We start from the raw sequence: 14,581 nt of genomic DNA, 5'->3' as shown, positions 1-14,581 counted from the left end.
AACCCCTTACATTTTTCACGGAATTTGGACCCAAAATAAAATACTGAAAAAGCACAGTAGGGGACACTCCTATGGCTCTTATAAATACCCCCAGGAGTAAATAACTCCTAAGGTTACACCTCCAAGTGTTTTATAAAATTCAAAACAACAAAACAAAAAATAAAGAAGCCAACCACTGAGGGTTTTTTTTTTTAGAATATAGAAATGATAAATAATATACAATTTTGAAAGAACAAAACGGGGAAATTCCTAAAGCGTTTATGAAGATGCCCTAGGGTATGTTTTTTAAATTTGGAAAAAATATAGAAAAAAAAAATGTAAGGGAACTCCTTACAAAAAAATAAAAAAAGATGTTCTCCTGCATATGTGGCTATAAATGATAGAACAATCAAAGACTTAAAACAGGTATTGAGTCCATGAACTCATAAGGGGAGTGTTTGCTTTAGGAATAAATCAAATGAGAAATCAGCTCAGCTTTCCATAAATCGGTTATTTTGTTGCAGCAGTCAAGTGCCCCCTGCTGGTGATTAAAATAAAGGCATTTTTATTAATTTAAAAGCATCAAATACTCAAGCAATATTAATCATAATCATCTTGCTGTTACAGACAGAGAAAAAGTTTGAAAGTGCCGTCAATCACAGAGAAAGCGCGCACACCGAGGCTCAGCGAGTGGCTCAGTGAGCAGCTCAAAGAGAGGATAGTTTTGCAGCCTTGCAGCTCGTAATTGCTTTCCTGGACTTTGACATACAGAAAGCTGCATTAAACCAGAGCTGCTTTTCAGATAACCACAATTACAGCCTTCTTCCCTCCATGAAATGCGTAAGTGGGCTTTGTTTGCAGAATCTCAGAGTGCATGGCAAACAAACCCATTTGACAGAGTTAATTATACATCACACACACTCTGAGGCAGCCTGTAATTGTGAAGTCTGCCTTTACCCTGCAGACAGTTGTGCACTTCTACAGATATAAAAGTTGTATGACTGCAGGATTCGGCACGAGTGGCACAACAGTTGTTGGAGAAGTTCTGAAACCATGCTGAGGGAAAGACGTGTGCATGTGACCCATCCTCTAAACTTATGAAATATCTATGCTTCTCTCCTCTGGACTTTGAGGCTCCGCTCACTTCCCTCTCTGACAATAATTCCCGCAGCAGCTTCATGAAAGATTCATTAAGCTTCGGCAGAGTTTGTGCTGAGCTGCTGTTGAAGGACAGCATTAAAGGTGTTCTGACAGACGCTCCAGGAGGAGAAAACGCTGTGGTGTCGGCTCACTAACACCTGCAGAAGCAATGATGTTCCTGCTCCTCAATGGGGAGACGGAGCTCATCACCTGCCGGCCTTGGCTGATATTCTCAAGCCTCGGGGGATCGCAGAGATGGGCTGCTGATGTGGAGGTTGCCTGTGTGAAGGCCCAAAAGATTTGAAGAAGAGGCCGACTGGGGCCAGCAGGTTGGCGAATTCTCCTTACACATCGAGGCCTTTAAATTAACATTCATGTGACTTTTTTAAATTCTGGAATAGTAGTGGGTAGTCTATCATTTTCTTATGAACTAGGATATTGTGTACTTTCTAAAGTCTCAATACTTTGATGTAGTTAAACATTAACTTCAATATTTTATAAATTGACTGCTGCATTAACATTGTTTTAAATTTCTACTTTTACTCCAACCCCATCTTTTTTTTACGCCAGCAGCACCCATTTCCTATTCAAACCAAACCAGCAGATTTTGTAAATGTGCTGTCAGTATATGACGTAAAATAAGTTCTAGAAAGTTTCTGAATAAAGTGTTTTTCCAGTATTTTACTGTCATTTTACTGTCATTTTACAGGGATGTTTCTTTTAACAGTGCTGAACATAACAGGATTTTACCTATTGAAATTTACGTGTACATTTACAGTAATTTGTTGGTTGTTTTTACAAAAAATAATAAAAAAAAGCACTTTGCTGTATGTGTCATTGATCAATTAGAAGCAAATTCTAGGAGAGGCAAGAGCTTTAGACACTCAACCTCATGAATTTCTATCATTTGACACCAGTTTGACTGTAAAAACTAAACTTGAAGCAAGTTGAATGTGGCTTATATTGCGTTAAAAAAAGTTCATTTTTACAAAAAATAAAACATAAAAAGTTGGATTGGTTTCAGTTTTTGCAGTGCAGCTGTGTAAAATGTCAGAAATTCTCAAGGTGTGTCTATGTCTGACTGACTTACATCAAGCCATTCTGGATTTTCTTCTCTTTATATGAAATAAAATTTTATGAAGTTATTCGGTAAGTTGATCAATGACACAGCTGCACTGCAAAAAGTATGTTTACCTGTAACTTTTAGTCAAAATTGTCTTATGCAAGTTAATGTGTCCAGAAAAAGTCCAGAAAAATGTCTTAATTCAGGATATTAAAGGTCAAAAATGATGCTTAAATTGCTTGTAGGGGTAAGAAGATGTTCCAACTTAGTGGAAAATTGTACATCTTATGTTTCTTGTTTATTTTGAGACATTATTCCTATTTCATGAAACTTCTTGGGGCATCATTTTTGTCTTTTAATATCTTGATACAAAACATTTTTCTGGACTTTTCCAGGTTAATGTGACTCATTTTTCCAAAAATGAGACATCAGCACTTGGTTGGATTTAATTTTTTGCAGTGTAGCTGTTGTTAAATCACAGATATTCACAAGGCAGACAATATTTAGTGTTTCTAAACATTTTTTAAAAAGTGGTAACACAGAAACTACTTGTGGTGCTTTTAAATGGACAGTTTGTAAAGGTGATATATCCATTTTGTTGTCCAGAAATAGCTGAAAAAGTAAACTTCTATCAAAGATGTAGGTCTAAAAACATGTAGGAAAGATGATTAAATTATATCTTTATATATGAAGATGAGCTAGAAAACACCTTTTTTGAACTCTGTAGAAGTTTTTGCTTTAATAACCATTAATTTGAGCCAACAGACGTCTGGGTTGTCCTTTAACATTTAACTTCAAGTTCATCTTAAGTTCACTTCACAGTGTTCCAGCTCTCAGTAGAAGGAATAGACTCAGAGAGAAATTAAAGGAGCCGCAGGCGCTTTAGAGATTGTTATTTCTAATTAGTGTAAATTATTCCTCTTCCCTTAAAATCCTGTTTAGCATGATGTCCTCGCCACAAGGAATCACATTTCCCATCTCTTGCTTATCAAACATTAGATGAATCAATAAGATATGTAAATAAGACTTGAGTGAACTCGATTTGGCGGAGCAATGTGAGCGGGAGAGAAAAAACAGAGGTGAGAGCGAGGAGTTTCCTGGGAGTCTGTAGAGCGCTCACGCTGCTAGCTTTATTAATCTCTCGTGCTTCAGCGGCGCAGTGTGACACCTCATCTCCAACACTGCCTGCTGCTCCTCCACCTTCCTCTGAAATTACAGTCGGTAATCTGGCACTCATTCCAGTCACAGAGGAAAGAGGAGAAAAAACAACGGGACATATTTGAGGAGAAATAAACATTTTAATTAAGTGTTTGGCACTGATAAGTTTAGATTTCACACTCACTCAAACAGGATAAGAAATTCAAAAGGCTCACATAAAATCAAAAGATTGGTATTCAGATATAGATCTGTCCTTTAGATACACTTTAAGTTAAATTATCTGCAGTGAAGCGTACAACTGGGGACACTAAGCATTATGTAGGCTTTAAACACAGGCCTGTCACATGACATTAAACTGTACACAGAATAAATACAAACTTTAAAATCTTTCTGAAGCCAGGGACAGCAGATGTCGGGTTTGATGTACGTCACATTGCGAGGAAACACACAAAGCTCTCAAGGCCTCTCAATTCAAAACTTCCTGTCCTGTGTAGAGGTAGATTTCGCAGGTCCTTGAACTATCATGCACCATGAAACTAGACAGAAACACATCCAATGGGAGACATCTGACATCCCTTTTCTGCGACAGCTCAGTCAGAATGTGATGCATTTTGCTTAAAGATGAAGTTTGACCAGAAAAGAGAAGAAGAAGAAGCAGTGTGGCCTAAAAACCCTATCAAGCAGTCTCAAGACGACAAAAACTAACCACAGAAGTCCCTCTTCTTTCAAAGACCTGACATTCCTGGTGATTAAAATCAGTGAGCACTGACAAAAAAAGTTTCTCCAAGGCTAAGGAGGCTCTGAGCTGAGCTGCTGCTTGTGTTTCAAGCTTTCTACCAGGAGCTAAGTTATCCACAGAGCCCTCCTGTTCTTTAAAACAAAGAGAATTGATGCTGGTGCCCCGACAAAAATGAGTTTTTCTGTATTTAGGGCCGCAAACTGAGCTGCCAACAGCTTCCTTGTTCAACTTGCGAGGGTTTTCAAGGCACAGTGTGGATATTAATCCTAAAGAAAAGTGCATGAAGAGCTACTTCAGGTTAGAAGTGAGTCTCGTGAACAATACTTAGGAACTGTGGGCTGCAAGCTGAGCTGCTGTTTTTCTCGGCCGTTATTAGCCATGAAATCAAAATAAAATAAAATAAAGCAGTTGTGTTAAAAATCTGTCTGTCATATGCTTCTAGGTTGGTGAAGAATTTTAAGGACTCTGATGGGCTGTATAGTGAGCTGCTTTTAGATTTTTCTCAAGCAAGATTTTTTAATTCTGGTCCTTTATAAGATAGTGAAAGATATGAAGACAGCAGACCGAGTGATTTTTCCAAAACAACAACAAAACAACAACAACATAATATGTAGAAGCTTCAATTTAAAGATTACATCTTACATTCTTTTAATATGGGGGCTGCAAGCTGAGCTTCTGACAGCTTCCTCGTTTCACTGGTGAGTTTATTTGAGTCACTTGATGGCTGTAATCCAGGAAAACAGAACACATCACAGGTTAGAAAGTGAGTCTCCTCACCACTTTTTGGATTATAAGGGTTGCAAGCTGAGTTGCTAATAGGTTCTTTATAACCAACAAACAAAATAAATATAATCAAGGCATTTTTCTTCAAATCTGTCCTTCATATGCTCCTAAGTAGGTATAGAACTCCAAAGCCATTGGTGAACGGTGAGTTGAGCAGCTTTTTGACTTTAAAACCTTTTTTTTTAAACCTTTTTGAGATATTTACAAGAAGAAGATATATTGAGAAAGCAGAACCAGTGATTTATGCTATAAGCATGATACGTGGACGCTTCAGTTGAGAGATCAAATCTCACAATTTTGCTCTGAATATGGGGGCTCAAGGCTGAGCTGCTGATGGCTTTCTTGTTCAATTTGTGAGTCCTCAAGGCTGATTATGGATTTTAATTTCAGAAAAAACTGCACAATAAGCAGTTCCAGATTAGAAAGAGAGTCTCTTTCGAGAGTCTCTTTGTATTTTGGGAGCTGCAAGCTAAGCTGCTGTTTTTTTCCTTGGTTGATATTCACGATAATATATAATAAATTGAATCACAAAGTATAATGTTGATATTACCTAAGAAATTAAATCACAGAGCAGCTGTGATAATCAATGTCATGTACTTCAAAATAGAAATAGAATGTCAAGATAGGCTGCAAGCTGAGCAGCTTTTAAACTTTCTCAGTAAGATATCTTTCTCAAAAAAGATGATCAGCTCTCTTGTGTGTAATTGAGGATTCCTTAATAGGTCATATTTTTTGTTTTAGGTATTTTTGTTTCAGTACTGGATTAGACAGCTGGAGACAAACTGGATTCTTGGGGTGGGGGGTGGTCCTTAAAAGTTTACAAGATTCATGGGATTAAGAAAGCATGTGCATGTTGGTTCCACTTATTGGCTCCTGATGGTGACACAAATTTTGCCATATGTAACTTTGGGACCAGAGGTGTTGCATTAAATTAAGTTACCAGTGGACCGCAACAACAACTCTGAAGTTTGGCTGGACTCAAAACTGACTCTGACACTGATATAACCCTTCAGTTTAGGTTTTTAACTGGATTTGAGTCACCTTTTTGAACCTTTTCCCCAAATAAGAGAGAAAACCAGCAGTATAATAAATGCAGAGACAACAACTGATGCAGGTAGACCCTGAAATCAGTGATTCCTTGATAGGGGGCTGCAAGCTGAGCTGCTGCTTACTTAAGCCCAGTTTCTTCTATAGGTTCAGTTCTGTTTGTCTTGGTACGTCATGCATTTTGTGGTGTTTCCTTTGACCAAAACTGGAACAGGTCCCCAGATTACTGACACCATCCCACTTTTTGGTACCTGTCTGTTGGGGTGCCAGACATACCAATCTGACACCAGAAAGTGGAGCTAGAAACACTGCAGTCCATTGAGCGGTCTAAAGAATCTCGTGAAGATAGTTTTTTTTGTTGGGAGAATGGCAACACGAAAAAGTGTGACCTGTTTTGCGTTTCTCTTCTTTGTTGGATTTATTTATGTATCACGCTATTACATAGCTGACGCAGCGATCAGCATCTAGCTTACACGCCTCCTACCAAGAGACGGCAGGGTTGACTGTGGAAATGCAGATCAGGCTTCACTGATCCAACCTGATCCAAACTGTACTGATCCATACTGGACCGCTGAGTGGAAACAGGGGCTATAGGCTCCTCAAATTATTTTATTGTTTAAAACCAGGTGTACGTGTGTTTAAAAACTCCAAGAGAGAAGTCAGCTTCAGTTTTTGAACATCCAGATGACAGAGCACTTCAGGAGAGTCAGATAAATGAAGATATGCTGAGGAAGTTTAAAAACCCAAACAGGAGTGAGACCTGATACATTAACAGAAGTATATGACTGTGTCTGTCTCTGACATTGTTCCTGTGTGTGTTCCCAGCATCTTCTCTTTCCTTTCCTCTGCAGCTGAATGTCTGGTGCCCTGAAGTCTGTTTCCTGATCCTCTCTCTTCTTTCCTGCAGCCGCTGAGCGTTTCCCTGACGTATTTCATGTAATATGGAAAAATCCACATAGGAGGATGACTCTTTCACCTCCAGTTCCAGAAAGTGAAGCAAGCTTCATGATAAAACTTTTCCCTCGCTGTCCACTCGATCCTTTTTCGGCCGTTAGAAGTCAAACCAGGCCGCTGCTTTTCATCCACCCATCAAAACGTCCTCTGTCGCTGCATGCCAGGGTTTGCATTTATTCGGGTGTGAAGCGTATCGGGCGCAGCGGGGAGCGCAGAGGTGCTGCTGGCAAACTGCAAGGTCACTGACAAAGAAGCGAACACACAAAGAGGAAGCCAAAGAGAGACAAATGGTTCAGGGGAAGCCATCGCAGGTCACCTTCGAAGCTCGCTGTGCTCCGGGCCTCGAGTTTCACTTTTGAAAACTTGGAGAAGTTTCCTGAAAATGCTGCTGCAGTCAGTTCCTCCTAAGTGCAGTTTGAAGAGATAGAACTTTGACTTTCTGACTTTAAACAATCCTCAAATCTTTGTCTCTTTGTGCTCCGGTCTGAACGAGTCCCTGACAGCGAGGAGACCAGAGGCCAGGAGGTGTCCGCTCACTTTGCTGTGCCACTCCTGCGACCGACCCCTGAAAGGAGAAAACAGACGTTTCATGCAAAAGAAAACTCTCACAGTGCAAACTTTTCCCACTTCACTTTTAAATGTGGTGAATTAAAGAACAAGCCCAGAGCATATTTTCCTGTTCGGCTCATAAAAGGGCAAACTTTCACTTTCAGAATCTGTGCTGAAAACTTTGGAGAAAAACACCCAAACAGCCTCTTCCTCATCTCCACACAGGAAGTGTAACATGTTAGTCATGAAGAGCACACCCACATGCCTACTGGGTTGAAGATTTAAGATGATATCACGGTGAAAGACTTTCTGGAATGAGCATAAAACGCCATCATCATCTTGCTGTCATGAATAAACATTGTGCATGTACATTTTTAAAACCCTGCAAGGCAGAGAGTTTGTGTTTCAGAAATGACACATTTTTTCTGACTGCAGCAGACGACAAACAGCCATCCACACGGAGAGAAATCTGCGTCTGGTTTTATAAATATCTCCAATCAGAGAATCTGAACCTTATCACAGCAGACAGCTTCAACTTTTAGCAAGAGATGCAAAGTTATTAATGACAGGTTCAGTCTGACAATGCCTTTCTATTAGAGCTTAATGTCCTCACATGATCTACCTAAAAAGAAGTATTAATGCTGGATGTTCAGACTGAGCATGTGCAGATTTTCAAACCTCTACAAATTCATATATTGTAAAAAAGAAAATTTCGGCTCATCCACCCATTGTTATGTTCAATACATTTTCCCACAGTCTGTCTGCAGCCACTATCCAAACAGTGTAATGTATGACTGTGTGTCGTCTGCATAACTATGGTAGCTGACTTTGCTGTTTTCTTTAATCTGAGCCAGTGGGAGCATATAGATGTTGAACAGAAGAGGTCCCAGGATGGAGCCTTGGGAGGCTTAATGTTATTTTTGTAGAGATACTACAGGGGTACCAGAGGGACAGGATAAAGACTTAAAATTAGCACAATACCCCTCTTTAACGTTATTGTACCCTGTCTGTGTGCATATTTACTTTCATTTTTGGTCTGACACACTCTGCAACTGTGTTAATTACATAATTTATGAAGTAATGTACTATGTGTGCTATAATAATAATTTGGACATTTGAGCTTGAATATGATTAGTCAGGAGCAAGGGTCTGCAACCTGCAACTCTGGAGCCTCATGCAGCTCTTTGACTCCTTCGAGTGGCACCTTGTAGCTTTATTTTTCTTTAAGCTATGACAAAAAAAAAAAGGCTTGGATAAATATTTTGTTAAACTAAATATGCATCACATCTTGCAATAAAGATTTTAATTTTTTAAATATCTTTTGTAAATGTTTTGAATTTCTTTTTCTTTCTTTCTTTCTTTCTTTCTTTCTTTCTTTCTTTCTTTCTTTCTTTCTTTCTTTCTTTCTTTCTTTCTTTTATTTTAACATTTTTTTAAATTTAGAAAAGGAACTTCAAATTTTTAAAATTTTGGCAAATTTCTTTTTTTATTTTCTGCATATTTTCAATATATTTAAATTCAATTTTTGAAAAAAAAATAATAAAATTTTGATTTTTTTTAATTTAAACTGTCCATTTTTTCATTTGTGAAATTTTTTGAAATTTCTTTTTTTTTTGGAATTTTTCAAATTTTTGAAATTTCAATTTCTTTTTTGAAAAAAATTCCAAAGTTTTTGGAATCAGTGAAAATTTTGCAACTTACTGAAACCTTATTAATTTTACAAATCTACAAAACTAATGACATTACATTTCTTTTTCTTTTTTTTTCTTTTTTTAATTTTTTACCTCATTGTTACTTAATGTGAAGATAAGTATATTTTGTGGCTTATGAATAACTTTTATCCAGGTGAAAAAATGGCTCTTATGAAAGCAAAGGTTGCAGACCCCTTGTCTAGAGGGAGCTACACGGAGGCTCCCTCAGTGGGAAAAGCCTGATGGCTTTAATGGCATTAAAGCAGAAACACAGCTCAAACCCCCCCCCCCCCCCCCCCCCCCCCCCCCCCCTTTAATTTTGTCTTGTATCAGACCAGTAGTTGCTTGTCTTGAACCAACATCTTGAAGCTGTTATTTGAACCATGACAAAACGCTTAGTGTGTTGGAAGGAATTGAGATCACATCTTAGAAACTGTAAAACAAAAATGATATTTACCTTTACTTGTCATTAATACTCAGAATCAAAGCTGCTCTGTTATGGTTTCTTTTTTGTTTGAAGTAAGATTTAAGCTGCTCTCTTCTTTCACCTTCTATGTGTGTTAGAGGTTTAACGTACTCCATGCTTCTCTCTCTGAGCCCGTAACGTCTTTCATTTCCTGCAGGCGATAGGATCAGCCTCACTGTAAAAAGCCGCGCTGACCTGGATGCTGCTGACCTGATGTCTCGCCTTGAAAGCTAACAAGCACTTGAAATTAATGTGGAAGGAAATAAGACAACGGGTGCTGCTCAGACATTTAGCCTGAGCTCTGTCAGGAGAGGAAATTAAAGAAGAGAGGAAGTGACAAAGAAAGAGAGACAGCATCCATTCCCCTCGGTGATTTCTTTCTTATGTAATGGCAAAAAGATGCAGCTCAGACGCTTCTTTCTGAACATGCGGAAAATAAATCCACTGACATGTTCAGCTGAGACCTCTGCAGCAAACCAACCTCAGGGCATGAATCATGAGGAGGAGGGCTATCTTTCCTTCTCTAGCTATCATCTACAGGGAGGCTGCAGAGTTCACGCACATAGAGCGGGCTCAATTATGACAAACAAGATGGACCAAGAGCGCTTCCCAGCTACTGCAGCTCAGCGTGCCTTTGTTTGTGTTTTATTCTACAGGTTTTAGTAACTCCCTCCCTCCCTCAATTTTCTCTCACCTGGTGTCAGTCCGGCAGAGGTGCGTCAGCCGGGTCTTCCTGGCTCCTGTAGGCTCCAGCAGATAGAGACAGGAGTGAACGTGAGCTCTGACGCCCTCCAACAGAACCCCAGGGTGATCCGTGGATACAGAGGAGAGGTACAGAGGGCCGGAGGACGGGTCGGCCTGCCAGGTCCTGAAGAAAGAAATTATGTAAAGAATCTACGGGGGCACCAGAGGGACAGAAAAAACACTTCAAGAAAATGCACAATAACCCCTATTTAACATTATTTTACCATGCCTGTGTGCATATTTTACTTTTATCCTAGGTGTAACACATCATGCAAATGTGTTTGTTTTGGGTAGTCTATAAATAAATGTATCATTATGTGCTGTTTTTATTATTTTATATCTTAGAGCTTGAATATGTCTCCTTTCAGAAGGAGCTACACCTCTGCAGAGAAACTGCACGTTGCTGAACACAACCAAAACTAATTGCAGGAGGAGCACAGCTCAAACATTAACACAATACTAGTTCATTATTTACTGTCTTTTTTCTTTTTATCTAATATTTACTTCTGTGATTATTGCAAAATGCAAAATGCACACATTTTTGTGACTTTTTAGCAGGAAGCACTGAGCATCTATCAGAGAGAAACCTTTATGTTGTTTCTTTTTGTTTTTTTCTTAAGAATAAAATCCTCTCTTCGTGCTTCTCTTGTTGGTTTGCATTATGCAGCAGCTCTGGTTTCAATGACTTGCTCTGACTCTGAGTTCTTGTTCGTCTTAAAAAGAGGAAGTACGACAGAGTAACTCAGTGTGACGCCACCCAGCTGTGAACACAGATACTGTCACGTCTGGTCTGACTTCAGGCTTGGATTAAAGTTTCATCAGCTGACTCAGAAACACCTTTCCCTCTCAGAGTATTTCTGGGTTTGACTCGTCTGTTCTCTCCGCCTCGTCGAGCTCAGTGGGTCGGACGAATGGAGGCCTGTGAAGCCTGGGGCTCGCTGTGCCTCATTACCTGAGCAGCAGATGCTCCTGTGAGGGTTGGGAGCCCAAGCTGTGGCCCTGGTTCTTCAGGACGTAGCGGTAGACCTCGGCGTCCTTGGATAAAGTTTGGATTATGGCGGCCTGGCTCAGGTTTGACTCCCAAAGTGCCTGATCCCTCAGCAGCCGCTGGAGTAGCTCCTTTTGAGCAGATTCAACCTCTACAACTCCACGCCACATCCAAAGAGGGCAGCCGTCATCCATCTGCAAAGGGGGAGGAGGAAGAGGAGGAGAAACAGGAAGAAAATTGCTTATCAGTGGTACCAGAGTCATTTCTTCTTCAATGAAACTTCTTCACTTTTTCACTTTAAAAGTCAGAGGCTAGGGGTTACAAACTGATGAGACAGGATTACCACATGATGTTTGCAAGCCATGAAGGGAATATGTTAATGAGAAGGACAAAAAGGAAAGGAAAAGAACAGACAATAAAAAAGTGACAGACAAAGAAAAAGAAGATGTCAAAGAAGTAAGTTTTAAAAAAAAGCAGACAGAGAACAAAGTAGAAAAAAAGTAAAAGCAAAAAGGTGAATAAAATAGAAGCACAGAAAAGTGAAACATAGATATAAAGGAGAAAGGAGGAAAACAAACAAAAAAACAAAACAACAAAAAATAAAAAGATGGAGGAAAAATAGATAAAATTAGTGAAACAGAGCTCAAAAAGACAAGGAAGGAGGTAGGCAGTATAGAAAGAGGGGAAAAAAACAAGGAGTGCAAAACAAAGAAAAAAAAGAGAAAAAAATTGAGAGGGAAAAAAATGGCAGTCAGTCAGTCAGTCTGTTGTTTTTTTATTTGTCAGTCGGTCAGTCATTTTATTTATTGGTCAGTCAGTCAGTCAGTTAGTCAGTCAGGTAGTCAGTCAATTTTTTTTTGTCAGTCAGTTGGTCAGTCAGTTGGTTGGTCAGTTGGTTGGTCAGTTGTCTGTCAGTCAGTCAGTCAGTCAGTCAGTCAGTCAGTCAGTCAGTCAGTCAGTCAGTCAGTCAGTCAGTCAGTCAGTCAGTTGTTGGTACCTTCTTGTAGCTCAGCTCCACATGCTCTGGGCCTGGATGACTCTCCCAGCCTCGGCTCTTCTCTCTGGTCTCCTTCAGGAGCAGCTGGGTACTCTGCTGCAGCCTCCTCAGACCTTCATTCTGCTCCTCCTCAGCCACGCTCTGAGATGCTGATCCTCCTCCTTCCACTGAGTCCTCTGAAGGTCCTGCTGCACTGAAACCGGGCCAGAACTCTGGAAGCTGAAGAACAAGAAGTTAGTAAGCGTGAGATCTTTTAATTCTGACGTGAATCTTCAGGATGTTTGGTGTCTGTACCTGGAAGAGCTTCTGTGCCTCTGTGATCATGTTGGCGAGGCCCTGCGTGGCGGCTAAGTTCTCGCTTAGGTCTCTCTGGTCAGGGCGGCCAAGGCTGTACTTCCTGTGACTCGACCTGCAGCGACAACAAGTGATGAGGTCAGATGGGAAAAAACACCATGTCAGCGTCAGGCTGAAGCGGAACTGTATGCAAACACTTCCTCTGTGCTTCCTCGAGGTTCTGAGACTCTGATGTGGAGTCAGCATGTCTGTAAGTCAGCGTCACAGCTGCTGACAGATTCAGGTTACTCCAGAAAGTTTTCACGCTTCATCACTGAGCTTTACCAGAAACTGACGGCTTCACGTAAAGCTGTTTGTCCTGATTTTATTTGATATAAAGCTCTTTCTTTCATGCTGGTTCAGCTGCAGAGGCAAATGTTTTGGCGCTTAAAACAAGTTAAGATGCACAAACTGGAGGCTTTGGATCATTAAAAATAAAAACTCAGTCAGAGAGAAGGGAGGTGAGATGATGTTTCACAGATCTGTGGGGGGACAGCTGCAAGCTGGAGTCAATTTTCCAAGTTATTGTTCCCGCCACAGTGTGCGACATGATTTCTGACAGGCGGGAGGTAGGAAGCGCTGCTTGTGCCGTGAAGTCATTTCCAACCTCCGTCCCGTCGGCCTGAAGGGAGGAAAAGAGCTGACGTTTGGAGAGGAAGAGGTGGAGATGAAAGGAAGGGAGGAAAGCACAGGAGGAGGAAGAGGAGTTAATGAAAATAAAGAGGTGATTACAAGCACGGGAACAAAAAAACAAGGAGGAGGAGGAGGAGACACGACAGGAAGAAAATGAGCAGAGCGATAAAAATGTGGAGGAGAGAGATGATGATGATGTAAGGGCGGACAGACGAGGGTAGAAACATCAGGATGTTTAGAAAGAGAGGATGAAAAAGAGGAGGAGACCTGGTTTGACAGCAATCATCGTGTCAGGAAGACAGAGAGAGCTTCGAGGGACTGAACATGGCAGGAAAACGCTTCATAAATCTGCTGGCTTTTTCCTCTTATTCATTCAAACTATTTTATGTGAAACTGGTATACTTTTTTTTGCAGTGGAGTGTATGCAATAATCACTTGAAAGCAAAATGTATACACTTAATGAGGCAATATGCAATATTTTTGGAACAGTTTTTTTATTCTGTTCTCTGTGTATTGCTCTTTTTATACTGTGTACAATGATTAATAAAACAAATAAGTGTAAAATTGTCTTCAGTTCTGGAAAATAAATTTTGCTGTGAGAAAAAAAAAACAGCAACAAAATTACTTCTAAAGGCAGTTTATATCCCACACTGTATATTTTCTTGTGCATTAACTTGTTTGGGTGCAATATCCACTAATGAGTGGAAAAGAAACATTTTGTTACTGCCATTAGGTGATTCTTTTAATAGTTAATGTACACTTTAAGAGCTTAATGAAGATATTTACTGTATAAGGTACACTTTTACTATCAAACCTTGGTTAAATAACATAAGGCTATTTTCTCTGTTAGATAAAATAACAAGATATAGAACTGATCTATAAGAGAGGTATGCAATGCAGTTTCCCCTTCATTTCAAGTTTTGAATAAACTAAAAAACTAAACTTAACAACAGACTAGCTCTGCAGCTTTCCTTTTTAAGAATGACTTTTTTACACCACTGATCGTTGGTTACAGTTGCTTGCCCCCGGCCCCTAATGTAGACGGTGCTTCTCTCCGGCCCAGCAAAGAGTTGGTGCACCTGGAGCCAGTGCATTGTCTGTGGAGCATGAGCACGAGCACCAGTTCGGTCCAAAAGGTTGTTTAAAAAAAACAACAACTTTATTTCAGCCTCTGTCTGAAAGACTTTGTTTCGGCTGCCGTCTCTTGAAGACTCCTCGCTCAACAAACCCCCTTCACTCTGATTGGCCAGATCTCTCGCTGGAGGCTTGTATGAGGCGGAGCTGTAGGGATACCTTGGTGTTTCATACCCAAGTGGC

General features: G+C 40.1%; 1 protein-coding gene across 5 annotated transcripts in view; it reads right to left on the bottom strand.

The window, feature by feature from the left end:
• Window positions 1-3,471: 3,471 nt before the first annotated feature.
• LOC141791781 (rho GTPase-activating protein 7) overlaps window positions 3,472-14,581 on the bottom strand; it is a 100,132-nt gene continuing 89,022 nt past the window's right edge. For all 5 annotated transcript variants that reach the window (XM_074672426.1, XM_074672427.1, XM_074672428.1 and 2 more), the window contains 5 exons: window positions 12,593-12,707; window positions 12,299-12,517; window positions 11,266-11,495; window positions 10,264-10,437; window positions 3,472-7,428 (listed from right to left, as the gene is read on the bottom strand). In XM_074672426.1, the coding sequence (XP_074528527.1) occupies window positions 7,320-7,428; window positions 10,264-10,437; window positions 11,266-11,495; window positions 12,299-12,517; window positions 12,593-12,707 (847 nt within the window). In that variant the 3' untranslated portion in view covers window positions 3,472-7,319. The remainder of the gene's footprint in view (window positions 7,429-10,263; window positions 10,438-11,265; window positions 11,496-12,298; window positions 12,518-12,592; window positions 12,708-14,581) is intronic.

Source organism: Halichoeres trimaculatus, unplaced genomic scaffold, assembly GCF_033239565.1.
Source record: "Halichoeres trimaculatus isolate MK-OKI-2021-1 unplaced genomic scaffold, fHalTri1.1 fHalTri1_scaffold_6, whole genome shotgun sequence".
Classification (NCBI taxonomy): Eukaryota; Metazoa; Chordata; class Actinopteri; order Labriformes; family Labridae; genus Halichoeres; species Halichoeres trimaculatus.
Note: the sequence above shows the minus strand (reverse complement) of the source record. Positions and strands in the feature narration are given on the sequence as shown.